Below are 26,857 nucleotides of genomic sequence, written 5' to 3'. Positions count from 1 at the left end.
ATGCAGCGGATGTGGTGTATATGGACTTTCAGAATGTCGTTGACAAGGTACCACACAGGAGACGAAGGGCCTGTTTCTGTGCTGTTAAATTCTATGTAGTAACGGGATAGAAAAGGTAGATTGAAAAGTCTGCTCTGCTCCAAACCAGGACAAGAGGGCACAGGAGCAGACTGGGACCGTGGTGGGTTTAGGAATGCTGTCGGGACACTGGGAGTGACGGACCTGTGGGGTGGAGACGAAGTGGAGGCAAAAACCTCTGGAATTGTTTGGGAGCTTTCTCTGGGTGGGACGAGCAAGGTAGTGGTCAAATGGCCTCCCCTCACCCCTATCTATCCTACCACCCTGATCTTAGGCTTGGTGTCTGCCGGGTTAGCCTTGGTGAGAAAGGAGGAGCGAAAGGGAAGTGAACTCACAGAATTACATTGAATGTACAGCACAGAAACAGGCTACTCGGCCCAACTGGTCCGTGCCGGTGTTTATAGAAACATAGAAGATAGGAGCAGGAGTAGGCCATTCGGCCCCTCGAGCCTGCTCCGCCATTCAATGAGATCATGGCTGATCATCCAAATTCAGTACCCTGTCCCTGCCTTCTCCCCAGATCCCTTGATCCCTTTAGCCTTATGCTCCACACCAGCCTCCTCCCACCCCTCTTCATCTCACCGTATCACCATATCCCTCTATTCCTTTCTCCCTCATGTGTTTATCCAGCTTCCCCTTAAATGCATCCACGCTATTTGCCTCAACCACTCCCTGTGGTAGCGAGTTCCACATTCTCACCATTCTCTGGGTATCACGGTATGGTACGGCGGCTGTAGCTGCCATGACCGGAAAGCCCTGCAGCGGGTAGTCAAAACTGCCCAACGCATTACCGGCACCTGGCTACCAACCATAGAACATATATATCAGAAACGCTGCCTACGGAGGGCACGGACCATCATCAAAGACCCTACCCACCCCAGCCACAGTCTGTTCGCCCTCCTGCCATCTGGGAGACGCTACAGATGCATTCGCACCCGTACGACCAGATTTAGGAACAGCTTCTTTCCCAGGGCTGTCATCCTACTGAACTCCACAAATAAACTCTAAAGCCTGCACATCTGCCGATGCACTTTATTATGGTCATGTTTATGCTAATATATATGTACAAATGTATGTTGAAATGTTTAAGTGTCCTAATCCAAATTGTACACTCTCGGGAGCCGCAAGCCTACATTTCGTTGTACTGCACTTGTGCACTAACAATCACAATAAAGTTGATTTGAAGTTTCTCCTGAATTCCCCATTGGATTTATTAGTGACGATCTTCTATTGACGGCCCCTAGTTCTGGTCTCCCCCACAAGTGGAAACATCTTCTCTACGTCTACCCTATCGAACCCTTCATAATCTTAAAGACCTCGATCAGGTCACCCCTCAGCCTTCTCTTCTAGAGAAAAGAGCCCCAGCCTGTTCAATCTTTCCCGATAGTTATAAACCTCTCAGTTCGGGTATCATTCTAGTAAATCTCTTTTGCCCTTTCTCCGGTGCCTGTACATCCTTTTTATAACACGGAGACCAGAACTGAGCGCAGGGTGCTGTACGTCCTGAGCTGGTCTGCGACCCACTGACGGTGCCTTTGTTTGGGATTAGAATGACGTCGCTGGAGGATTGGACGGAAGCCTGGTTTCAGAACTGTGTACCAAAAGTCTCGAGGAGCAACTATCCGCGTCTTGGCAGACTCACTCAGGTAATGTGCGCGAGGCACCTCTCCGGCCAGCCGCGTACCGGCGGTTTTTCCTCCTCTCACCTGCCTCGCGGCGGGGCGACACTGTCTGGTGACTCTCTGTCGGGTTATCCTTTACCTCTTTTTTCCACTGTGTGGAGCCAGTTTAATAATGTCACGACAGCAAGAACGTAAGAAATAGGAGCAGGAGTAGGTCATTCGGCCCCTCGAGCCCGCTCCGCCATTCAATGAGATCATGGCTGATCATCCAAACTCAGTACCCTGTCCCTGCCTTCTCCCCATATCCCTTGATCCCTTTAGCCTTAAGAAATATATCCAACTCCTTCTTGAATATATTTAATGTATTGACCTCTACTGCTTTCTGTGGTAGAGAATTCCACACATTCTTCTAAACTCCAATGAGTATCGGCTCAACCTTTCCTCATAAGTCAACCCCCTCATCTCTGGAATTAACCTATTGAATCGTCTCTGAACTGCCTCCAATGCAAGTATATCCCTCCTTAAATAAGGAGACCAAAACTGTACGCAGTACTCCAGGTGTGGTCTCACCAACGCCCTGTACAGTTGTAGCAGGACTTCCCTACTTTTATACTCCATCCCCTTTGCAATGAAGGCCAACATTCCATTAGCCTTCCTAATTACTTGCTGTACCTGCATGCTAACTTTTTGTGATTCATGTACAAGGACCCCCGGATCCCTCTGTACCTCAGCATTTTGTAATCTCTTCCCCATTTAAATAATCGTTTGCTTTTTTATTTTTCCGACCAAAGTGGATAACCTTGCACTTTCCCACATTATACACCACCTGCCAGATTCCGGCCCACTCACTCAGCCTGTCTGTATCCCTTTGGAGATTCTTTGCATCCTCCGCACAACTTGCTTTCCCACAAAATAAAGTATCTTGTGTCCAAGGGTTCGTGCCGTGCCGTGATTGTACAGAAAGAGCCGACTGTCTTTCACAGAGCACCTTCCACATCTTCAGCGGCCTCGAGCGACACCAGTCAGCTCCCTTGTAAATTGACGAGAGGGGCCCATCTGCCCTCTTGGGTGGATGTGAAAGATCCGACGGCCACTATTGGAAGAAGAACTGGGGGAGTTCTCCTCAGTGCCCTGTGGCCAATATTTATCGCATCACTTTTTTAAGCATTGCTGTTTGTGGGAGCTTGCTGTGCGCAAATTGGCTGCCGTGTTTCCTACATTACAACAGTGACCAACTCAGTACTGCCCCTCCGACAGTGCAGCGCTCCCTCAGTACCGCCCCTCCGACAGTGCGGCGCTCCCTCAGTACCGCCCCTCCGACAGTGCGGCGCTCCCTCAGTACCGCCCCTCCGACAGTGCGGCGCTCCCTCAGTACCGCCCCTCCGACAGTGCGGCGCTCCCTCAGTACCCGCCCCTCCGACAGTGCGGCGCTCCCTCATGTCCGCCTCTCCGACCGTACTGAGGGAGCGCTGCACTGTTCAGAGGGGCTGTGCTGATGGAGCGCGGCACTGTCAGAGGTGCCGTCTTTCGGATGATTCATTAAACCGAGGCCCTGTCTGCCCCCTCAGGTGGATGTAAAAGATCCCATGGCCACTATTGGAAGAGGAGCAGGGGGGAGTTCTCCCCGGTGTCCTGGGCCAATATTTATCCCTCAACCAACATCGCTAAAACAGATGACCTGGTCATTATCACATTGCTGATTGTGGGAGCTTGCTGTGCGCAAATTGGCTGCCGCGTTTCCCACATTACAACAGTGACCACACTTCAAAAAGTACTTCATTGGCTGTAAAGCGCTTTGGAACGTCCTGAGGGGGCGAAAGGCGCTGGAGAAATGCGAATTCTTTTCTCTTATTCCTTAACGTTATGTGACCGGGTGGGACGGTGGGTCTTTACGTTCTGGGCCGTGCTTTCCAATCTGTTTTCCCACACACACACCCCCACCCCACCCCCCCCCCCCCCACTCTTCCTTTTCTGCATGATTCCACCCAAGATCACCTCCCCCTGCCTCGCTTGTTTCATGTTGATAAAATGAGCCGGAGGAGCAGACGGGGGAACCGGTGACGCGGGCGAGCGTTTTTTTTTGCAAAAGAAGAAACCGATTGGGTTGTTCGTCCGTCGTGCCCAGGGTGCTGTGACGAGGTGTTCCGGAGTGATGTGGAGGGCGCGCACTCGCCTCTCCGTGCCGGCCAGGGCGCGTGGGCCGCGCAGCAGTTCAGCGGAGCGACTCTGGACATCACCCCCGGCTCCCTCTCCTCCTGCGACCTCAGCGGCATCGAACTCGACGACGGAGCCGCCGGAACCGCCCCGGCGGGAAGAGGTTTTTTTCCGCCCGATTCGGGCTCCCCCCTTATCTGCGGGTCGTCGCCCGAAGACCAGGTGATCACCATCTTCGGCTCGGCCTCCTCCCTCATCATCAGCGTGTCGAGCAGCAGCGCAGCCGCCTCCTCCTACCAGCCCATTGTTCTTTCAGACACGGCGAGCTACTCCGACGACCGCCCGTTCCCCCTCCTGCTCCCCGCCAGCGGCCCGTCTGACCCCGAGACCCTGAGCGACCAGGAGGAGGGGGGCAGCCTCGACTCACCGCTCTGCCGCGCGCTCTCGCCCCTGTCCGCCGCCATCGGCCTCTCCGAGAGCAGGGACGCAGACCGGAGCTGCAGTGAGACAGGTAAGTGAGCTCCGATGGGTGGCGGGAGAGCCGGGAGCACTAGCGGCGGAGAGCGAGCACGGGGTTGGGGGGGGGGGGGGGTCCTGGGGCAGTCGTGCCGGCGCATGCGCACGCGTGTGAGTAAAGCACGGCCACAAGGTGGCGGGTGATGCACTGGCTGAGGGAAGAGGGCAGCACAGGGTTTGTAGATGGTTAGATGGTGTCGGCGCGCACAGGAACACGAGAGAGCTGGGACCTTGCGTGGCCAATCGTCCCGCGCGTGAGTGTTAGGGACACGGAGAATTACCAGTCGCAGTGTCTTCTCCGCACCATGCTGCTCCGATTGGGGTTTACCGTCGCTCTCCCTGTTGCTCACTTGCCCACCATTCTCTGCTCGTTTGACATCTAATTTTCCATTTGTATAGAATCGGTATTCTTCTTCCCCCCCCCCCCCCCCCCCCCCCCCCCATTCTCCCCAGCACACCAACGTGTTGCCTGGAAGTGGTGGGATACAGGCCTGAACACAGCAACTCCCCCTCGCTCCCTCCCCACCCTCCATTTCAGGGAAGGAAAGTCAGAATTAGTCTCCACTTGGAGAGGCAGGGATAGTCAGCATGACTTTGTCGGGGGGGCGATCATGTCTGACCAATTTAGAAACATAGAAGATCGGAGCAGGAGTCGGCCATTCGGCCCCTCGAGCCTGCTCCGCCATTCAATGCGATCATGGCTGATCATCCAAATTCAGTACCCTGTCCCTGCCTTCTCCCCATATCCCTTGATCCCTTTAGCCTTAAGAAATATATCCAACTCCTTCTTGAATATATTTAATGAATTGGCCTCAACTGCCTTGTGTGGTAGAGAATTCCACAGGTTCACCACTCTCTGGGTGAAGAAATTCCTCCTCATCTCTGTCCTAAATGGCTTACCCCTTATCCTTAGACTGTGACCCCTGGTTCTGGACTGCCCGACCATCGGGAACATCCTTCCTGCATCTAGTCTGTCCAGTCCTGCCAGAATTTTATAATTTTCAATGAGATCCCCTCTCATTCTTCAAAACTCCAGCGAGTACAAGCCCAATCGTCCCAATCTCTCCTCATACGTCATTCCTGCCATCCCAGGTATCAGCCTGGTGAATCTTCGCTGAACTCCTTCCATGGCAAGAACATCCTTCCTCAGATAAGGCGACCAAAACTGCACACAATACTCAAGGTGTGGCCTCACCAAGGCTCTGTACAACTGCAGCAAGACATCCTTGTTCCTGTACTCGAACCCTCTCGCTATGAAGGCCAACATACCATTTGCCTTCTTAACCGCCTGCTGCACCTGCAGGCTTACCTTCAGTGACTGGTGCACAAGGACACCCAGGTCTCGTTGCACTTCCCCTTCTCCCAATCTATTGCCGTTCAGATAATCTGCCTTCCTGTTTTGATTGAATTTTTCGAGGGGGTGACTAGGTGTGTGGATGAGGGTAGTGCAGTTGATGTGATCTACATGGACTTCAGTAAGGCTTTTGACAAAGTCCCGCATGGGAGACTGGTCAAGAAGGTAAGAGCCCATGGGATCCAGGGCAATTTGGCACATTGGATCCAAAATTGGCTTAGTGGCAGGAGGCAGAGGGTGATGGTCGAAGGTTGTTTTTGTGACTGGAAGCCTGTGTCCAGTGGTGTACCGCAGGGATCGGTGCTGGGTCCCTTGCTGTTTGTAGTGCACATTAATGATTTAGATATGAATGTAGGAGGTATGATCAGTAAGTTCGCAGATGACACGAAAATTGGTGGAGTGGTAAATAGCGAGGAGGGAAGCCTCCGGCTACAGGACGATATAGACGGGTTGGTTAGATGGGCAGAACAGTGGCAAATGGAATTTAACCCTGAAAAGTGTGAGGTGATGCATTTTGGGAGGACTACCAAGGCAAGGGAATACACAATGAATGGTAGGACCCTAGGAAGGACAGAGGATCAGAGGGACCTTGGTGTGCATGTACCTAGATCCCTGAAGGCAGCAGGACAGGTAGATAAGGTGGTTAAAACGTCATATGGGATACTTGCCTTCATTAGCCGAGGCATAGAATATAAGAGCAGGGAGGTTATGATGGAGCTGTACAAAACGCTAGTTAGACCACAGCTGGAATACTGTGTGAAGTTCTGGTCGTCAGACTATAGGAGGGATGTGATTGCATTGGAGAGGGTGCAGAGGAGATTCACCAGGATGTGACCTGGGCTGGAGCGCTTCAGCTATGAAGAGAGACTGGACAGGCTGGGGTTGTTTTCCTTAGAGCAGAGAAGGCTGAGGGGGGGACGGATTGAGGTGTACAGAATTATGAGGGGCGTGGAGAGGGTAGATAGAAAGGAAATTTACCCTTAGTAGAGGGGTCAATAACCAAGGGGCATAGTTTCATGGTAAGTGGCAGGAGGTTTAGAGGGGATTTGAGGAAAATAAATTTCACCAGAGGGTGGTTGGAATCTGGAACTCACTGCCTGAAAGGGTGGTAGAGGCAGGAACCCTCACAACATTCAAGAAGCATTTAGATGAGCACTTGAGACACCATAGCATACAAGGCTACGGACCAAGTGCTGGAAAATGGGATTAGAATAGACAGGGCTCGATGGCCGCGCGGACACGACGGGCCGAAGGGCCTCTTTCCGTGCTGTATAACTCTGACTCTAAAGTGGTGAGCAGGAACACATTCTCTGCTTTCCTCCACCATCCCCTCAAAGGAATGAAGTCCGCCCTCCCCTCGCTGTCACACTCTCCTTTTTCTCCCTCTCTGTCTGTATCTCTCCTATTCGGCACCATGGCCAGCACACCGAGCACTAAAGCCTGCCTGCACCTCCCCCAGGGGAGAACAGGGAAACGGAGATAAATATTTACCAAGAAAAAAAGCCGTGTGCTGTTTTCATCCCGTCACCAAACACTGTCTTGTGAGGAGGGTATTAATGTGGTGGGGGTGGGGAAGGGGTCCGGGTTGTGAGCGAGATGGGGGGGTCCCGGGTCTGAGCGAGGTCTCGGGCTGCCTCACACTGAGCCCTGAAGGGTGGGGTAGGAGGGGATAGGGGTCAAGAATCTGTGCTTCCCCTACGGAAAACGCCATTATCCCAGCAGCCCCCTTCTGAAGGGCGTGTGGATAGCGGGTGATGGGGGCGAGAGCCTGTTTTACATGTATCGCTCACGCTGTCTCCCTCTCTCTGGTGTTGCCCGGCGAGCAGCTCTCTGGCTGGTGGCCCGCCCGCTGACGGCCCCCTGTTCTCACGCCCCGCGTGTTTGTGATCTGTTACAGAACCCTCGCTCTGCAGCAGCGAAGGTCTGCTCGTGGCCGAGGACGACTTTTTATAGGACTGCGGCTGGCCATTCGGTCCCAGGTACTGTATGTCTCTCCTCTCTCCCCTCCTTTCTCACCTTCTCTCCTCCCCCTGCCCTCTCCCCTCTCGCTCCCCCCCCCCCCCCCCCCCCCCCAAACCGCGTGTAGCAGGCATGTTCGTGCAAGGGCGATTTACACGCGACGTCCAGTATAACATCTTAGCGCAAATGTGGCGCTCCACTGTGTAAGTAGGATATTCCCTTCTGTGCAGCGACCTTTCAACTCCACTCTGACCTGCCACTTGATGTCAAGGGCAGTCGGTGCTCAGTACAGCCTGTCACCCCTAGAGGGAGTCTGTACACAGCAGGGAATTGAACGTTAAGGAGGCGTTACTTCATTAGTTGTGTAGGTTCCTGCGTTTAGTGCGCTGTGACGAGGTACGGACTAGTCAGCAAGCGCAGCCCGAAATATACAACAACAACTTGCATTTAAACAGCGCCTTTAACGTAGTAAAACGTCCCGCGGCGCTGCATGGGAGTATTTTAAGACAAATAAATTTGACACCGAGCCACATAAAGATAAATTAGGACAGGTGACCAAACGCTGGGTCAAAGAGGTCGGTTTTAAGGAGGGGTCTGAAAGGAGGAGGGAGAGGCGGAGAGGTTTAGGGAGGGAATTCCAGAGCTCGGGGCCCAGGCGGCTGAAGGCACGGCCGCCAATGGTGGAGCGATGGAAATCGGGGGATGCTCGAGAGGCCAGAATTGGAGGAGCGCGGAGATCTCGGGGGGTTGTCGGGGCTGGAGGAGGTTACAGAGATAGGGAGGGGTGCAGGGGCTGGAGGAGGTTACAGAGATAGGGAGGGGTGTAGGGGCTGGAGGAGGTTACAGAGATAGGGAGGGGTGTAGGGGCTGGAGGAGGTTACAGAGATAGGGGTGTAGGGCTGGAGGAGGTTACAGAGATAGGGAGGGGTGTAGGGCTGGAGGAGGTTACAGAGATAGGGAGGGGTGTAGGGCTGGAGGGGGTTACAGAGATGGGGAGGGGTATAGGGGCTGGAGGAGGTTACAGAGATAGGGAGGGGTGTAGGGGCTGGAGGGGGTTACAGAGATAGGGAGGGGTGTAGGGGCTGGAGGGGATTACAGAGATAGGGAAGGGTGTAGGGCTGGAGGGGGTTACAGAGATAGGGAGGGGTGTAGGGCTGGAGGGGGTTACAGAGATAGGGAGGGGTGTAGGGGCTGGAGGGGGTTACAGAGATGGGGAGGGGTGTAGGGCTGGAGGAGGTTACAGAGATAGGGAGGGGTGTAGGGCTGGAGGAGGTTACAGAGATAGGAAGGGGCGAGGCCACGGAGGGATTTGAAAACAAGGATGAGAATTTTGAAATCAAGGTGTTGCTTAACTGGGAGCCAATGTAGGTCAGTAAGCACGGGGGGTGATGGGTGAACGGGACTGGGTGTGAGTCAGGACACGGGGGCAGTGAGCACAGGGGGTGATGGGTGAACGGGACTGGGTGTGAGTTAGGACACGGGGCAGTGAGCACAGGAGGTGATGGGTGAACGGGACTGGGTGTGAGTTAGGACACGGGGCAGTGAGCACAGGGGGTGATGGGTGAACGGGACTGGGTGTGAGTTAGGACACGGGGCAGTGAGCACAGGGGGTGATGGGTGAACGGGACTGGGTGTGAGTTAGGACACGGGGCAGTGAGCACAGGGGGTGATGGGTGAACAGGACTGGGTGTGAGTTAGGACACGGGGCAGTGAGCACAGTGGGTGATGGGTGAACGGGACTTGGTGCGAGTTAGGACACGGGGCAGTGAGCACAGGGGGTGATGGGTGAACGGGACTGGGTGTGAGTTAGGACACGGGGGCAGCGAGCACAGGGGGTGATGGGTGAACGGGACTGGGTGTGAGTTAGGACACGGGGCAGTGAGCACAGGGGGTGATGGGTGAACGGGACTTGGTGCGAGTTAGGACACGGGGGCAGTGAGCACAGGGGGTGATGGGTGAACGGGACTGGGTGTGAGTTAGGACACGGGGCAGTGAGCAGAGGGGGTGATGGGTGAACGGGACTGGGTGTGAGTTAGGACACGGGGCAGTGAGCACAGGGGGTGATGGGTGAACGGGACTGGGTGTGAGTTAGGACACCGGGCAGTGAGCACAGGGGTGATGGGTGAACGGGACTGGGTGTGAGTTAGGACACGGGGCAGTGAGCACAGGGGGTGATGGGTGAACGGGACTGGGTGTGAGTTAGGACACCGGGCAGTGAGCACAGGGGGTGATGGGTGAACGGGACTGGGTGTGAGTTAGGACACAGGGCAGTGAGCACAGGGGGTGATGGGTGAACGGGACTGGGTGTGAGTTAGGACACGGGGGCAGTGAGCACAGGGGGTGATGGGTGAATGGGACTGGGTGCGAGTTAGGACACGGGGCAGTGAGCACAGGGGGTGATGGGTGAACGGGACTGGGTGCGAGTTAGGACACGGGGCAGTGAGCACAGGGGGTGATGGGTGAACGGGACTGGGTGTGAGTTAGGACACGGGGCAGTGTGCACAGGGGGTGATGGGTGAATGGGACTGGTTGTGAGTTAGGACACGGGGGCAGCGAGCACAGGGGGTGATGGGTGAACGGGACTGGGTGTGAGTTAGGACACGGGGCAGTGAGCACAGGGGGTGATGGGTGAACGGGACTTGGTGCGAGTTAGGACACGGGGGCAGTGAGCACAGGGGGTGATGGGTGAACGGGACTGGGTGTGAGTTAGGACACGGGGCAGTGAGCAGAGGGGGTGATGGGTGAACGGGACTGGGTGTGAGTTAGGACACGGGGCAGTGAGCACAGGGGGTGATGGGTGAACGGGACTGGGTGTGAGTTAGGACACCGGGCAGTGAGCACAGGGGGTGATGGGTGAACGGGACTGGGTGTGAGTTAGGACACGGGGCAGTGAGCACAGGGGGTGATGGGTGAACGGGACTGGGTGTGAGTTAGGACACCGGGCAGTGAGCACAGGGGGTGATGGGTGAACGGGACTGGGTGTGAGTTAGGACACAGGGCAGTGAGCACAGGGGGTGATGGGTGAACGGGACTGGGTGTGAGTTAGGACACGGGGGCAGTGAGCACAGGGGGTGATGGGTGAATGGGACTGGGTGCGAGTTAGGACACGGGGCAGTGAGCACAGGGGGTGATGGGTGAACGGGGCTGGGTGTGAGTTAGGACACGGGGCAGTGAGCACAGGGGGTGATGGGTGAACGGGACTGGGTGTGAGTTAGGACACGGGGGCAGTGAGCACAGGGGGTGATGGGTGAACGGGACTGGGTGTGAGTTAGGACACGGGGCAGTGAGCACGGGGTGATGGGTGAACGGGACTGGGTGTGAGTTAGGACACGGGGCAGTGAGCACGGGGTGATGGGTGAACGGGACTGGGTGTGAGTTAGGACACAGGGGCAGTGAGCACAGGGGGTGATGGGTGAACGGGACTGGGTGTGAGTTAGGACACGGGGGCAGTGAGCACAGGGGGGTGATGGGTGAACGGGACTGGGTGTGAGTTAGGACACGGGGCAGTGAGCACAGGGGGTGATGGGTGAACGGGACTGGGTGTGAGTTAGGACACGGGGCAGTGAGCACAGGGGGTGATGGGTGAACGGGACTGGGTGTGAGTTAGGACACGGGGGCAGCAGAGATTGGGATGAGCTGAAGTTTACGTAGGGTGGAATGTGGGAGACCAGCCAGGAGTGTGTTGGAATAGTCGAGTCTGGAGGGTAACAAAGGCAGGGATGAGGGTTTCAGCAGCGGATGAGCTGAGGCAGGGGCGGAGACGGGCGATGTTAGAGGTGGAAACAGGCGGTCTTTGTTATGCTGTGGATATGTGGTCGGAAGCTCATTTCAGGGTCAAATATGCCACCAAGGTTGCGAACAGTGTGGTTCAGCCTCAGACAGATGTTAGGGAGAGGGATGGAGTCAGTGGCTCGGGAACGGAGTTTGTGGCGGGGGACCGAAAACTGTGGCTTCGGTCTTCCCAATATTGAATACGGAGCCAGTGGATAATGATTACTGGTCGATATAAGCGAAGTGCCTGTTTTAAGCGTGACCGTTTTAAGTGGTGGGGAACCGCCACAGTGGGTGTGGTACAGTTGACCTCCTGGTCTCGGGAAAATCAGCCGGGGTTCCTGCTCCTTATTGCTGTTCAGTGACCCCTTTTGGAGACACTTGTGGGTCTGGGCATCAAGCCAGGATTTCATCGAATCGTAGATTAGCGCAGCACAGAAGGAGGCCATTCGGCCCATTGAATCCGTGCCGGCTCTCTCGAAGAGCAATCCCGTTAGTCCCACTCCGCCCCCGGCTCCTTCCCCACATCCCTGCAATTTTATTCTCCCTTCAAGTGTCTGGGACGCGCAAGAGGCCGGAATTGGAGGAGCGCAGAGATCTCAGAGGGTTGTGAGGCCGGAGGAGGTTACAGAGATAGGGAGGGATTTGAACATGAGGATGAGAATTTTTAAATCGAGGTGTTGCCGGACTCGGAGCCAATGTAGGTCAGCGAGCACGGGCGGGGGGGGGGTGACGGGGACTCGGTGCGAGTTAGGACAAGGGGCGGCATATCTTTAATTGGTTTAACGGCTCTTTCTGTTCCTGGCAGGAGCGTGACACAGCTGCGAAGGACGGACGTTGGCATCGCCTGAATATTACTTGAATGTACAGTTCAGACCAGAACAGTGTTAGCAGTTTATTTTTTCCTGTTTGTTTAAAAGCCTTAAATCTGACCCGGTCGGTCTCTGCGGGGGGAAGGAGTGTTTGGTCATTCACTGGAAAGAGAGAGTGGAGCAGCAACACACACGCATTCCCCTCCCCTCCCCGCACACGCGCACAGGCAGGCGTCTGCGGAACAGCGAGGCAATGTGTCGGAGGAATGCTCGCTGCTGTGAGGATGGGGAGATACCCTGCACCACAGACCCAACTCTCCCAAATCCTCCTGAGGGCCAAGTTGGGATTTGCAAGCCCATGCTCGCAACCTTCCCTCTCCTCCCCACCGGTCGGTTTCACTCCCGTGTTTTCTTGTTGTAAAATGCCACGGATTGTTTTGCATTAATCACTCTGTACAGAAATGCTTTTATATTCTAAATAAAAGATCTCCCCCCGCCACCCCCCCCCCCCCCCCCCCCCCGAGCTGCCCTGGGTTTAAATGTCCCGCTCTCGCTGCCTGGGCCAGAATGTCCCGGGTTTATGGATTCCCTGTCTGCTGATTTCGGCAGGGGCTGCAGTTAGTTCCAGGGCACCTGGTTCCAGAGGGGGAATCCGCCATCACCGAGCTCTCGCTCTATCTATTGCTCGCGTGCTCTCTCCCTTTCGATCGCGTGCTCTCCCTCTCCCCCCCTCGCTCTCCCTCTTTAATTCGCGCTCTTTCTCTCTCCCGCTCCCTCTTTCGCTCGCGCGCTCTCCCCCTCTTTCGATCGCTCTCCTCTTTCACTCACGCGCTCTCTTTCTCTCCCTCTCCCTCTTTCGCTCGCGCGCTCTCTTTCTCCCCCTCTCTCCCTCTTTCACTCGCGCGCTCTCTTTCTCTCCCTCTCTCTCCCTCTTTCACTCACGCTCTCTTTCTCTCCCTCTTTCGCTCGCGCGCTCTCTTTCTCTCCCTCTCCCTCTCTTTCGCTCGCGCGCTCTTTCTCTCCCTCTCCCTCTCCCTCTTTCGCTCGCGCGCTCTCTTTCTCTCCCTCTCCCTCTTTCGCTCGCGCGCTCTCTTTCTCTCCCTCTCCCTCTTTCACTCACGCGCTCTCTTTCTCTCCCTCTCCCTCTTTCACTCACGTGCTCTCTCTCCCTCTTTCCCTCTTTCGATCGCTCTCCCTCTCCCTCTTTCACTCACGCGCTCTCTTTCCCTCTTTCGATCGCTCTCCCTCTCTTTCACTCGCGCGCTCTCTCCCTCTTTTGCGCACTCTCGCTCATCACTCTTCAGTACCGCCTGCTGCAGTGTTTGTACAGGTCGCTGTCCGGTGTTTGGAGAGCCTGCTTAGGATACGATGCCGCTCACAGCAGAATAGCCCCACCCATTAAGCTCAGGCAGGCTTACCCAGGAGGGCTCGGTGCCCGGGGGAACTCGCGAACCCCGGCGACTGGCGGGAGATAATCAGGGTGGGCTATTTAATTTACGATCTCCCCCCCCCCCCCCACCAAAAGAAAACTGGCCATGGCGGTGAGACAAGCCAGTAATTCCCGGGGGGGGGCAGTCGTTGGGAGAACTGGCGACGGGTTTCCATTCACCCTCCTCTCCCACCCCCTCCCGGCCTTTTCTTTACCCAGTTCCGTGTCTGCTGAAATGACTGTGCAATAAAAATAAAAAACTGGACAAAACTGAAATTAAAACTTGTTGAAAATTCAGCAACCCGTCTCCTTTCAGTCTTTTTCTTCATTCACTGGGCTCATTTCTTGCCGATAGTCGAGCGGCTTGCGGTCCGAAGAAAGAAAGACTTGTACTTATCCGGTGCCTTTAATGTAGTAAAACGTCTTCACAGGAATGTGAATCAGACAAAATTTGACACCGAGCCACATGAGGTCAAAGAGGTGGGTTTTAAGGAGCGTCTTAAAGGAGGAGAGAGAGGCGGAGAGGTTTAGGGAGGGAATTCCAGAGCTAGGGGCGCAGGCAGCTGAAGGCACGGCCGCCAATGGTGGAGCGATGGAAATCGGGGATGCGCAAGAGGCCAGAATTGGAGGAACACAGAGATTTTGGAGGGTTGTGGAGCCGGAGGAGGTCACAGAGATAGGGAGGGGGGCGAGGAGGCCACAGAGGGCTTTGAAAACAAGGATGAGAATTTTAAAATCGAGGCGTTGCCGGACCGCGTGCCAATGTAGGTCAGCGAGCACAGGGGGTGATGGGTGAACGGGACTGGGTGTGAGTTAGGACACGGGGCAGTGAGCACAGGGGGTGATGGGTGAACGGGACTGGGTGTGAGGACACGGGGCAGTGAGCACGGGGGGTGATGGGTGAACGGGACTGGGTGTGAGTTAGGACACGGGGCAGTGAGCACGGGGTGGTGGGTGAACGGGACTCGGTGCGAGTTAGGACACGGGGGCAGTGAGCACAGGGGGTGATGGGTGAACGGGACTGGGTGTGAGTTAGGACACGGGGCAGTGAACACTGGGGGTGATGGGTGAACGGGACTCGGTGCGAGTTAGGACACGGGGCAGTGAGCACAGGGGGTGATGGGTGAACGGGACTGGGTGTGAGTTAGGACACGGGGCAGTGAGCACAGGGGGTGATGGGTGAACGGGACTGGGTGCGAGTTAGGACACGGGGCAGTGAGCACAGGGGGTGATGGGTGAATGGGACTGGGTGTGAGTTAGGACACGGGGCAGTGAGCACAGGGGGTGATGGGTGAACGGGACTGGGTGTGAGTTAGGACACGGGGCAGTGAGCACAGGGGGTGATGGGTGAACGGGACTGGGTGTGAGTTAGGACACGGGGCAGTGAGCACAGGGGGTGATGGGTGAACGGGACTGGGTGTGAGTTAGGACACGGGGGCAGTGAGCACGGGGGGTGATGGGTGAACGGGACTCGGTGCGAGTTAGGACACGGGGGCAGTGAGCACAGGGGGTGATGGGTGAACGGGACTGGGTGTGAGTCAGGACACGGGGCAGTGACCACAGGGGATGATGGGTGAACGAGACTGGGTGTGAGTTAGGACACGGGGCAGTGAGCACAGGGGGTGATGGGTGAACGGGACTGGGTGTGAGTTAGGACACGGGGGTGATGGGTGAACGGGACTAGGTGCGAGTTAGGACACGGGGCAGTGAGCACAGGGGATGATGGGTGAACGGGACTCGGTGCGAGTTAGGACACGGGGCAGTGAGCACAGGGGATGATGGGTGAACGGGACTCGGTGTGAGTTAGGACACGGGGCAGTGAGCACAGGGGGTGATGGGTGAACGGGACTGGGTGTGAGTTAGGACACGGGGCAGTGAGCACAGGGGGTGATGGGTGAACGGGACTGGGTATGAGTTAGGACACGGGGCAGTGAGCACAGGGGATGATGGGTGAACGGGACTCGGTGCGAGTTAGGACACGGGGCAGTGAGCACAGGGGATGATGGGTGAACGGGACTCGGTGTGAGTTAGGACACAGGGCAGTGAGCACAGGGGGTGATGGGTGAATGGGACTGGGTGTGAGTTAGGACACGGGGCAGTGAGCACAGGGGGTGATGGGTGAACGGGACTGGGTGTGAGTTAGGACACGGGGCAGTGAGCACAGGGGGTGATGGGTGAACGGGACTGGGTGTGAGTTAGGACACGGGGCAGTGAGCACTGGGGGTGATGGGTGAACGGGACTGGGTGTGAGTTAGGACACGGGGCAGTGAGCACAGGGGGTGATGGGTGAACGGGACTTGGTGCGAGTCAGGACACGGGGCAGCCGAGTTTTGGATGACCTCAAGTTTACGGAGGGTGGAATGTGGGAGGCCAGCCAGGAGTGCGTTGGAATAGTCAAGTCTGGAGGTAACAAAGGCATGGATGAGGGTTTCAGCAGCGGATGAGCTGAGGCAGGGCGGAGATAGGCGATGTTACAGAGGTGGAAGTAGGCGGTCTTAGTTACACTGTGGATGTGTGGTCGGAAGCTCATTTCAGGGTCAAATATGACACCAAGGTTGCGAACAGTGTGGTTCAGCCTCAGACGGATGTTAGGGAGAGGGATGAAGCCAGTGGCTAGGGAACGGAGTTTGTGGCAGGGACCGAAAACAATGGCTTCGGTCTTTCCAATATTTAATTGGCGCAAATTTCTGCTCATTCAGAACCGGATGTCGGACAAGCAGTCTGACAATGTAGAGACCGTGGAGGGGTCGAGAGAGGTGGTGGTGAGGTAGAGCTGGGTGTTGTCAGCGTGTCATCATTCTGCTTTGTAGAACAGCTGCCTCAACACTCCAGATCTAACGCTGCTTATTGCAAACATTCGCGTCACAGTAATGGAGCCACAATATCTGCAGCAGCCGTCACTGTCTGAAAAAGGCAGAAATCTGACCTCCCTGTACAAAAAAAAAACTCACATTTCACCACCTCAGGACGTCCCACAGCGCTTCACAGCCAATCAAGTTTTTTTGAAGTGTGCTCACTGTTGTAATGTAGGAAACACGGCAGCCAATTTGCACACAGCAAGCTCCCACAAACAGCAATGTGATAATGACCGGATCATCTGTTTTTAGTGATGTTGGTTGAGGGATAAATATTGAGCCCAGGACACTGGGGAAAACTCCCCCCTGCTCCTCTTCAACATAGTGTCCATCGCGCTCCCTCAGTGCTGCCCCTCCGACAGTGCAGTGCTCCCTCAGTACCGCCCCTCCGACAGTGCGGCGCTCCCTCAGTACCGCCCCTCCGACAGTGCGGCGCTCCCTCAGTACCGCCCCTCCGACAGTGCGGCGCTCCCTCAGTACCGCCCCTCCGACAGTGTGGCGCTCCCACAGTACCGCCCCTCCGACGGTGCGGCGCTCCCTCCGTACCGCCCCTCCAACAGTGTGGCGCTCCCACAGTACCGCCCCTCCGATAGTGCGGCGCTCCCTCAGTACCTCCCCTCCGACAGTGCGGCGCTCCCTCCGTACCGCCCCTCCGACAGTGCGGCGCTCCCTCAGTACCGCCCCTCCGACAGTGCGGCGCTCCCTCAGTACCGCCCCTCCAACAGTGCGGCGCTCCCTCCGTACCGCCCCTCCGACAGTGTGGCGCTCCCACAGTGCGGCGCTCCCTCAGTACCGCCCCTCCGACAGTGCGGCGCTCCCTCCGTACCGCCCCTCCGACAGTGCGGCGCTCCCACAGTGCGGCGCTCCCTCAGTACCGCCCCTCCGACAGTGCGGCGCTCCCTCCGTACCGCCCCTCCGACAGTGCGGCGCTCCCTCAGTACCGCCCCTCCGACAGTGCGGCGCTCCCTCAGTACCGCCCCTCCGACAGTGCGGCGCTCCCTCAGTACTGCCCCTCCGACAGTGCGGCACTCCCTCAGTACCGCCCCTCCGACAGTGCGGCGCTCCCTCAGTACCGCCCCTCCGACAGTGCGGCACTCCCTCAGTACCGCCCCTCCGACAGTGCGGCGCTCCCTCAGCACCGCCCCTCCGACAGTGCGGCGCTCCCTCAGCACTGCATGCGGAGCGTCTCAGCCTAGATTTTGTGCTCAAGTCTGTGGACTGGAACTCACGAGCTTCTGACTCAGATGCGAGAGTGCTGTCCACTGAGCCGCGGCTGACGCAATAAACGATATCGTACTTGCTGTAGTCAGTTTCTGTTCACGTGTGTATGACCCAAAATGGGCAAACCAGATCCTATCTGTGCAACGAGCTCTTGGTGTTAATGGAACGTGACAAACGTGGCCTTGCTGAAAGTCCCTTGCTCTGTGTATCTCAGTACAGACCGGGGAATGGAACCTGGGCTCTCCCTGCTCTCTACATTTGAATATCAAACCAGGCACGTGTCCTCACAATAGAGAGCATCCTGACAAACTGTATCACAGTATGGTATGGCAGCTGTAGCTACTGTGACCCGAAAGCCCTGCAGCGGGTAGTCAAAACTGCCCAACGCATTACCGGCACCCGGCTACCGACCATAGAGCACATATACCAGAAACGCTGTTTACGGAGGTCACGGTCCATCATCAAAGACCCTACCCACCCCAGCCACAGTCTGTTCACCCTCCTGCCATCTGAGAGACGCTACAGATGCATTCGCACCCGTACGACCAGATTTAGGAACAGCTTCTTTCCCAGGGCTGTCATCCTACTGAACTCCACAAATAAACACTAAAACCTGCACATCTGCCAATGCACTTTATTATGGTCATGTTTATGTTAATGTATTACGAGCCAAATGTATGTTGAATGTTTAAATGTTTTAATCTAAATGTACACTCTCGGGAGCCGCAAGCCTACATTTCGTTGTACTGCACTTGTGCACTAGCAATGACAATAAAAGTTGATTTGATTTGATTTGCAGGGGATTGTAGTCAGTAGGAGCAGGAGGAGGCCATTCATCCCCTCGAGCCTGTTACACAGGAACAGGAGGAGGCCATTCAGCCCCTCGAGCCTGTTGCACAGGAACAGGAGGAGACCCATTCAGCCCCTCGAGCCTGTTACACAGGAACAGGAGGAGGCCATTCATCCCCTCGAGCCTGTTACACAGGAACAGGAGGAGGCCCATTCAACCCCTCGAGCCTGTTACACAGGAACAGGAGGAGGCCGTTCAGCCCCTCGAGCCTGTTACACAGGAACAGGAGGAGGCCCATTCAGCCCCTCAAGCCTGTTACACAGGAACAGGAGGAGGCCCATTCAGCCCCTCGAGCCTGTTACACAAGAACAGGAGGAGGCCCATTCAGCCCCTCGAGCCTGTTACACAGGAACAGGAGGAAGCCATTCAGCCCCTCGAGCCTGTTACACAGGAACAGGAGGAGGCCCATTCAGCCCCTCGAGCCTGTTACACAGGAACAGGAGGAGGCCCATTCAGCCCCTCGAGCCTGTTACACAGGAACAGGAGGAGACCCATTCAGCCCCTCGAGCCTGTTACACAGGAACAGGAGGAGGCCCATTCAGCCCCCTCGAGCCTGTTACACAGGAACAGGAGGAGACCCATTCAACCCCTCAAGCCTGTTACACAGGAACAGGAGGAGGCCCATTCAGCCCCCTCGAGCCTGTTACACAGGAACAGGAGGAGGCCATTCAGCCCCCTCGAGTCTGTTACACAGGAACAGGAGGAGGCCCATTCAGCCCCCTCGAGCCTGTTATACAGGAACAGGAGGAGGCCATTCAGCCCCCTCGAGTCTGTTACACAGGAACAGGAGGAGGCCCATTCAGCCCCTCGAGCCTGTTACACAGGAACAGGAGGAGGCCCATTCAGCCCCTCGAGCCTGTTACACAGGAACAGGAGGAGGCCATTCAGCCCCTCGAGCCTGTTACACAGGAACAGGAGGAGGCCCATTCAGCCCCTCGAGCCTGTTACACAGGAACAGGAGGAGGCCATTCAGCCCCTCGAGCCTGTTACACAGGAGCAGGAGGAGGCCATTCAGCCCCTCGAGCCTCTACCGCCATCCAATGAGATCATGGCTGACCCTGTATTTCAACTCCATTTACCCGCCTTGGTTCTGTAACCCTTGGTTACCCAACACAAATCTATTAGCCGCAGTCTTACATAAGAACATAAGAAATAGGAGCAGGAGTAGGCCAATCGGCCCCTCGAGCCTGCTCTGCCATTCAATAAGATCATGGCTGATCTGATCCTAACCGCCAATCCACTATCACAGAACCATCTCCTGAATCTAACAGAATTAGACACACGAAATAGGAGCAGGATCAGGCTACACGGCCCCTGGGCCCGCTCCGCTACCCACAGGGCCATGACCGATCCGAACCTAGACTCATGTCCAATTTCCTGCCTGCTCCCTGTAACCTTTAATTCCCTTTACTTCTAGGAAACTGTCTATTTCTGTTTTAAATTTATGTAATGATGTAGCTTCTACAGCTTTTTGGGGCAGCATATTCCATGGACCTACCACCCTCTGAGTGAAGTAGTTCCTCCTCATCTCAGTTTTGAAAGAGCAGCCCCTTATTCTAAGACTATGCCCCCAGTTCTAGTTTCACCCATCATCGGGAACATCTTCCCCGCATCCACCCGATCCAACCCCTTCACAATCTTATATGTTTCAATAAGATCGCCTCTCATTCTTCTGAACTTGAGAAAACTCCAATTTTATAGTGAAAGTCTTGCTGATTGATCATGTCACACTTTAGGAAGGATGTCGAGGCCTTGCAGAGGGAGCTTGACCAGTATGGTACCAGTGGATGAGGGATTACAGTTAGGTGGAGAGACTGGAGAAGCTGGGATTGTTCTCCTTGGAGCAGAGAAGGCTAAGAGGAGATTTAATAGAGGCGTTCAAAATCATGAAGTGTTTTTGATAGAGTAAATAAAGAGAAACTGTTTCCAGTGGCAGGAGGGTCGGTAGCCAGAGGACACAGGTTTAAGGTGATTGGCAAAAGAACCAGAGACGACAGGAGGAAAAACTTTTTTACGCAGCGAGTGGTCAGGATTCGGAATGCGCTGCCTGATGGGGCGGTGGACACAGATTCAATAGTCGCCTTCAAAAAGGAATTGGATAAATACTTGAAGGAGAAAAAAATTGCAGGGATTTGGGGAAAGAGCCGGGGGGTAGTGAGACTAACCGGATTGTTCTTCGAGAAAGAGCCGGCGCAGACTGGATGGGCCGAATGGCTTCCTCCTGTGCTGTATTATTCTACGATTCTATGATTCTATGATTTCTCCAGTGCCTTTCACAACCTCAGGATGTTCCAAAGCGCTTCACAGCCAATGAAGTACGAGGAAAAGCTTAAAAAAAGCCAGACAGAGAAATGCAGAGAAACAGTCCTGGGGGTGAAGAGCAGGAGTTCAGTTTTGCTGAGTAGGGGCAGCACGGTGGCATAGTGGTTAGCACTGTTGCCTCACAGCGCCAGAGACCCGGGTTCGAATCCGGCCTCGGGTGACTGTCTGTGTGGAGTTTGCACATTCTCCCCGTGTTTGCGTGGGTTTCCTCCGGGTGCTCCGGTTTCCTCCCACAGTCCAAAGATGTGCGGGTTAGGTTGATTGGCTATGATAAATTGACCCTTAGTGTTAGGGGGATTAAATACGTGGGGTTACGGGGATAGGGTGGGATATGTGTTGGTGTAGGGGTTACGGGGATCGGGTGGGATATGTGTCAGTGCAGGCTCGATGGGCCGAAATGGCCTCTATCTGCACTGTGGGGTTTCTGTGATTCTGTGAGTGTCCCAGTCCAGATAATGAGATGTTTTTCTGTTGCTGTGTGTCGTGTCCCAGAATGTGAACGCTTAACGGAGCTTCTCAGCTTCCTGGCCTGCTGGTGTGTGAAACCACAGTCGGGTCAGCGCTGATTCAGTGCAGGGGGAGCTGCTGCCACGCGCCGTCGCTTATCGCCCAGTGAACAGGCAGCTTTCAGTTCCTCCCCGGCCCTGCTCTCTCTCCCCCTCCCCTGGGAGCGAGCGACCACACCACCTGCCGAGCTTCACAAACAAGACAAAAAACGGCAGCGATTTGGGTATCGGCTGCTAAATTAAGGCTTTCGAAACACCACCCAGGTCCCCCGTGGGGAGATGACGAGCTGCCAAGCTGCATTCGGTGCCGTTCTCAGACACAGGCTGGGATCTGGCTGTTCGACCATGTGAATCATCGCCGTCGTGGATTTAACAGGACTGACTGTTTCTGATGGCCGACAAGAGCTTTGAGGGAACAGAGAAAATACCCCATTAAATCCGCAAACCCATTCCCCTATTTACAGAACTCACCTCCCCCCCCCCAACCCCCCCGACCGTCTCACATAAGAACTTAAGAATTAGGAGCAGGAGTCGGCCATTCGGCCCCTTGAGCCCGCTCCGCCATTCAATGCGATCATGGCTGATCATCCAAATTCAGTACCCTGTCCCTGCTTTCTCCCCATATCCCTTGACCCCTTTAGCCTTAAGAAATATATTCAACTCCTTCTTGAATGTATTTAATGAATTGGCCTCTACTGCCTTCTGTGGTAGCGAATTCCACAGGTTCACCACTCTCTGGATGAAGAAATTCCTCCTCATCTCAGTCCTAAATGGCTTACCCCTTATCCTTAGACTGTGACCCCTGGTTCTGGACTCCCCGACCATCGGGAACATCCTTCCTGTGTCTAGTCCTGTTAGAATTTTATAAGTTTCAATGAGATCCCCTCTCATTCTTCTAAACTCCAGCGAGTATCGGCCCATTCTACACAATCTCTCATCATAGGACAGCCCTCTCATCCCAGGAATCAATCTAGTGAACCTTCGCTGCACCGCCTCCAAGGCAAGTATCTCCTTCCTTAGATAAGGAGACCAAAACTGTGCACAGTGCTCCAGGTGTGGTCTCACCAAGGCCCTGTACAATTGTAGCAAGACTTCCTTATTCTTATACTCCAGCCCCCTTGCAATAAAGGCCAACGCGCCATTTGCCTTCCTAATTGCTTGCTGTACCTGCATGCCAGCTTTCTGTGATTCGTCTACAAGGATCCCCCAATCCCTCTGAACACCAACATTTACTAATCTCTCAACTTATAAAAAATACTCTGCTTTTTTTATTCTTCCGACCAAAGTGAATGAGCTCACATTTCCCCACATTATCCTCCATCTGCCACCTTACTGCCCACTCACTGAACCGGTCTGTCACCCTTTGCCGGCTCTTTGCGTCCTCCTCACAGCTTACTGTCCCGCCTAGCTTTGTATTGTCACCGCCTCCTTCCGCCCGCGCTCTCGTCACGGACACATCGACCGCTAACACCGGCCACCGGCGAGTCAGTGTCCAGGCGGCTTCAACTTCAGATCGCCGTCGGAAGAAGCGAGCGCGAGGCCGGGAGAAAATCTTTTGCACAGAGGCCCTGTTGGACAGGGACTGTCCCACCAGAAACAGCGCTGGTAGCAGAGTCCAGAGTAGCTTTGAAAAGGGAAACGGGCAAATATTTGGGAAATGAAAATTAAAAAAGGCAGAGGAACAGGACTAAAGGGAGAGGTCTTTCAGAGAGAGAGCACGGGGCGATGGGCTGAATGGCTCAAAAGTACTTTTGAAGTGTGGTCACTGTTGTAATGTGGGAAACGCGGCAGCCAATTTGCGCACAGCAAGCTCCCACAAACAGCAATGTGATAATGACCGGATCATCTGTTTTAGTGATGTTGATTGAGGGATAAATATTGGCCACAGGACACCGGGGAGAACTCCCCCTGCTCTTCTTCCAATAGTGGCCGTGGGATCTTTTACATCCACCTGAGAGGGCAGACAAGACATCATCTAAAAGATAGCACCTCCAACAGTGCGGCGCCCCCTCAGTACCGCCCCTCCGACAGTGCGGCGCTCCCTCAGTACTGCCCCTCCGATGGTGCGGTGCTCCCTCAGTACCGCACCTCCGACAGTGCGGCGCTCCCTCAGTACTGCCTCTCCGACAGTGCGGCGCTCCCTCAGTTCCGCCCCTCCGACAGTGCGGCGCTCCCTCAGTACTGCCCCTCCGACAGTGTGACGCTCCCTCAGTACTGCCGCTCCGACAGTGCGGCGCTCCCTCAGTGCTGCCCCTCCGACAGTGCAGTGCTCCCTCAGTTCTGCCCCTCCGACAGTGCGGTGCCCCCTCAGTAGAATGAGAGAGTCACCTGCTCTTTATACTCAGGATGGTCCTCGGTCAGAGTGGTGTTACAATGGGGCGGGTTACCTAAACCCAGGCTGGGAAGAAAGAGAAGGAAATATGAATAATCTGCCCTTTAGCACATTCTCTTTCACATTCCACCTTTCACGGGGTCAGATTGCTTACAGCCCGCGAAGCACCTTCTAAATACCTGTCGGTAAACCATGAGGATCTCAGTGTCGGCACACCCGGGCATCACATTGAGTTGAAAGATTTGTAAAAAAAAAATTGAAATATCACATTGCAATTGCAGTTAGCTGTGCCAGGAAATGACAGAAGAAAGATTTGGGGAACGCATTGCACATTTGCAACCGTTAATGTTTCAGTACCTGTTGCTGTCGAGAGCGGTTCTCTTCGTGCGGTTTCTGCATTGCCCTGGGGTCACCGTGTATAAAAACCCCCAGCTGAGCTGTCCCAAGTCCGACAGTAAGGTCAGAAATGGGGATGTTCGCTGATGACTGCACAGTGTTCAGCGCCATTCACAACTCCTCAGATAATGAAGCAGTCCATGCCCGCATGCAACAAGACCTGGATGACGTTCAGGCTTGGGCTGATAAGTGACAGGTAACATTCGCGCCACAGAAGTGCCAGGCAATGACTATCTCCAACAAACGAGAGTCTAACCACCTCCCCTTGACATTCAACGGCATTACCATCGCTGAATCCCCCACCATCAACATCCTGAGGGTCACCATTGACCAGAAACTTAACTGGACCAGCCACATAAATACTGTGGCTACAAAAGCGGGTCAGAGGCTGGGTATTCTGCGGCGAGTGTCTCACCTCCTGACTCCCCAAAGCCTTTCCACCATCTACAAGGCACAAGTCAGGAGTGTGATGGTGGAATACTCTCCACTTGCCTGGATGAGTGCAGCTCCAACAACACTCAAGAAGCTCGACATCATCCAAGACAAAGCAACCCGCTTGATTGGCACCCCATCCACCACCTTAAACATTCACTCCCTCCACCACCGGCGCACCGTGGCTGCAGTGTGTACCATCTACAAGATGCACTGCAGCAACTCGCCAAGGCTTCTTCGGCAGCACCTCCCAAACCCGCCACCTCTTCCACCTAGAAGGACAAGGGCAGCAGGCGCATGGGAACACCACCACCTCCAAGTTCCCCTCCAAGTAACACACCATCCCGACTTGGAAATATATCGCCGTTCCTTCATCGTCGCTGGGTCACAATCCTGGAACTCCCTCCCGATCAGCGCTGTGGGAGCACCTTCACCACACGGACTGCAGCGGTTCAAGAAGGTGGCTCACCACCACCTTCTCAAGGGACAACTAGGGATGGGCCATAAATGCCGGCCTCGCCAGCGACGCCCACATCCCATGAATGAATAAAAATAAACAGACGGCGGAGTCACTGGGCACCGGGGTTCCGATGGTCAGCATGTAACTGTTAATAGATCATTCTCTGTGTCGTATCTTACCCCGCCCCCCCCCCACAATGGAGCTTCCCCGAGCTGCTGCCCACCGCTGCGTTCTGCATCACACGCGGTAACCAGGCGGTCTGACCCGCGGAAACAGGCTCGGATATTGGGGACTGATTGAGGACGGGAGCCGCCAGGACACCTTCAATAAAAGAAAAAAATCAACCCATTCAGAGACTTGGTGCAAAAATGCACTTGGATGGATAAACAAGCCGGCCACCAAAGACTTTCGCTTCTCAATCCTTCAACAAATGAAAAAATCGAGCACGTTCAGCGAGTAGATATCACAGCCTCACCTGTTACATGCATCATAGGAACACGAGGATTAGGAGCAGGAGTCGGCCACTCGGCCCCTCGAGCCTGCTCCGCCATTCAATAAGATCACGGCTGATCATCGACCTCAACTCCACTTTCCCGCCCGATCTCCATATCCCTCGATTCCCCGAGAGCCCAAAAATCCATCGATCTCAGCCTTGAATATACTCAACGACTGAGCCTCCACAGCCCTCTGGGGCAGAGAATTCCAAAGATTCACCGCCCTCTGAGTGAAGAAATTCCTCCTCATCTCAGTCCTAAATGGCCGACCCCTTATCCTGAGACTGTGACCCCTGGTTCTAGACTCTCCAGCCAGGGGGAAACAGCCTCTCAGCATCTACCCTGTCAATCCCCCTCAGAATCTGATATGTTTCAATGAGATCACCTCTCATTCTCCTAAACTCCAGAGAGTATCGGCCCATTCTACACAATCTCTCCTCGTAGGACAACCCTCTCATCCCAGGAATCAATCTAGTGAACCTTCGATGCACCGCCTCCAAGGCAAGTATATCCTTCCTTAGATAAGGAGACCAGAACTGTGCCCAGTACTCCAGGTGTGGTCTCACCAAGGTCCTGTACAATTGTAGCAAGACTTCCTCACTCTTATACTCCAAACAACTCGCAATAAAGGCCAACATTGCATTTGCTTTCCTTATTGCTTGCTATACCTGCATGCTAGCTTTCTGTGTTTCTTGCACGAGGACACCCAAATCTCTCTCAACACCAACATTTGAAAGTTTCTCACCGTTTAAAAAATATTCTGTTATTCTATTCTTTCTACAACCTCACATTTCCCTACATTATCCTCCATCTGCCGCCTCACTGCCCACTCACTCAGTCTGTCTGTAGCCCTTTGCAGACTCTGTTTGTCTTCTCCTCACAGCTTACCGTCCCCCCACACAACTCACAGTCTCAGCACCTGTTACACGCATCGCTGGAGCCATTTCCCCCGGAGACGTGTGAACGGCAACTTGCGAGGGCTCGACGGGCCGGCTATAACCCGGGAACCCAATCGAGTTACAGTGCCTTCCAACGGGAAGACCAGTGATTGTATATTGGGCAGTATGCAAATAGGGGGAGGGGTTAAGAGGAGCGGGGTGGAGGGGGGGAGGGGTAACACTTTTTATTGAATGTATTTGTCCCCAATTAAACATTTCCAACTCTATTTCCACTATGCATTGTGTTAATTCACACCAATTTCTGCTTAAAGTGATATTTAAGAGTCAGGGGGCCTGTAGGAAGAGCCAGGTGCTCAGGTTTACAGAATCATAGAACGATACAGCACAGGAGGAGG

The 26,857-nt window shown here is 54.9% G+C and overlaps 1 protein-coding gene across 1 annotated transcript in view; it reads left to right on the top strand.

Annotated features, from left to right (window-relative positions):
* tdrkh (tudor and KH domain containing) overlaps positions 1–12,766 on the top strand; it is a 38,888-nt gene extending 26,122 nt beyond the window's left edge. The window contains 3 exon segments of the mRNA XM_085978537.1: positions 1,628–1,724; positions 7,622–7,703; positions 12,263–12,766. Coding sequence (XP_085834663.1) covers positions 1,628–1,724; positions 7,622–7,677 — 153 coding nt within the window. The 3' untranslated portion in view covers positions 7,678–7,703; positions 12,263–12,766.
* The last annotated feature ends 14,091 nt before the right edge of the window (positions 12,767–26,857 follow it).

The sequence above is a fragment of the Somniosus microcephalus genome, unplaced genomic scaffold (assembly GCF_052327205.1).
Source record: "Somniosus microcephalus isolate GS21.2 unplaced genomic scaffold, FLI_Smic_1.0 unresolved_chr7, whole genome shotgun sequence".
Taxonomy (NCBI): Eukaryota; Metazoa; Chordata; class Chondrichthyes; order Squaliformes; family Somniosidae; genus Somniosus; species Somniosus microcephalus.
This window is presented reverse-complemented; position numbering and strand designations above follow the sequence as displayed.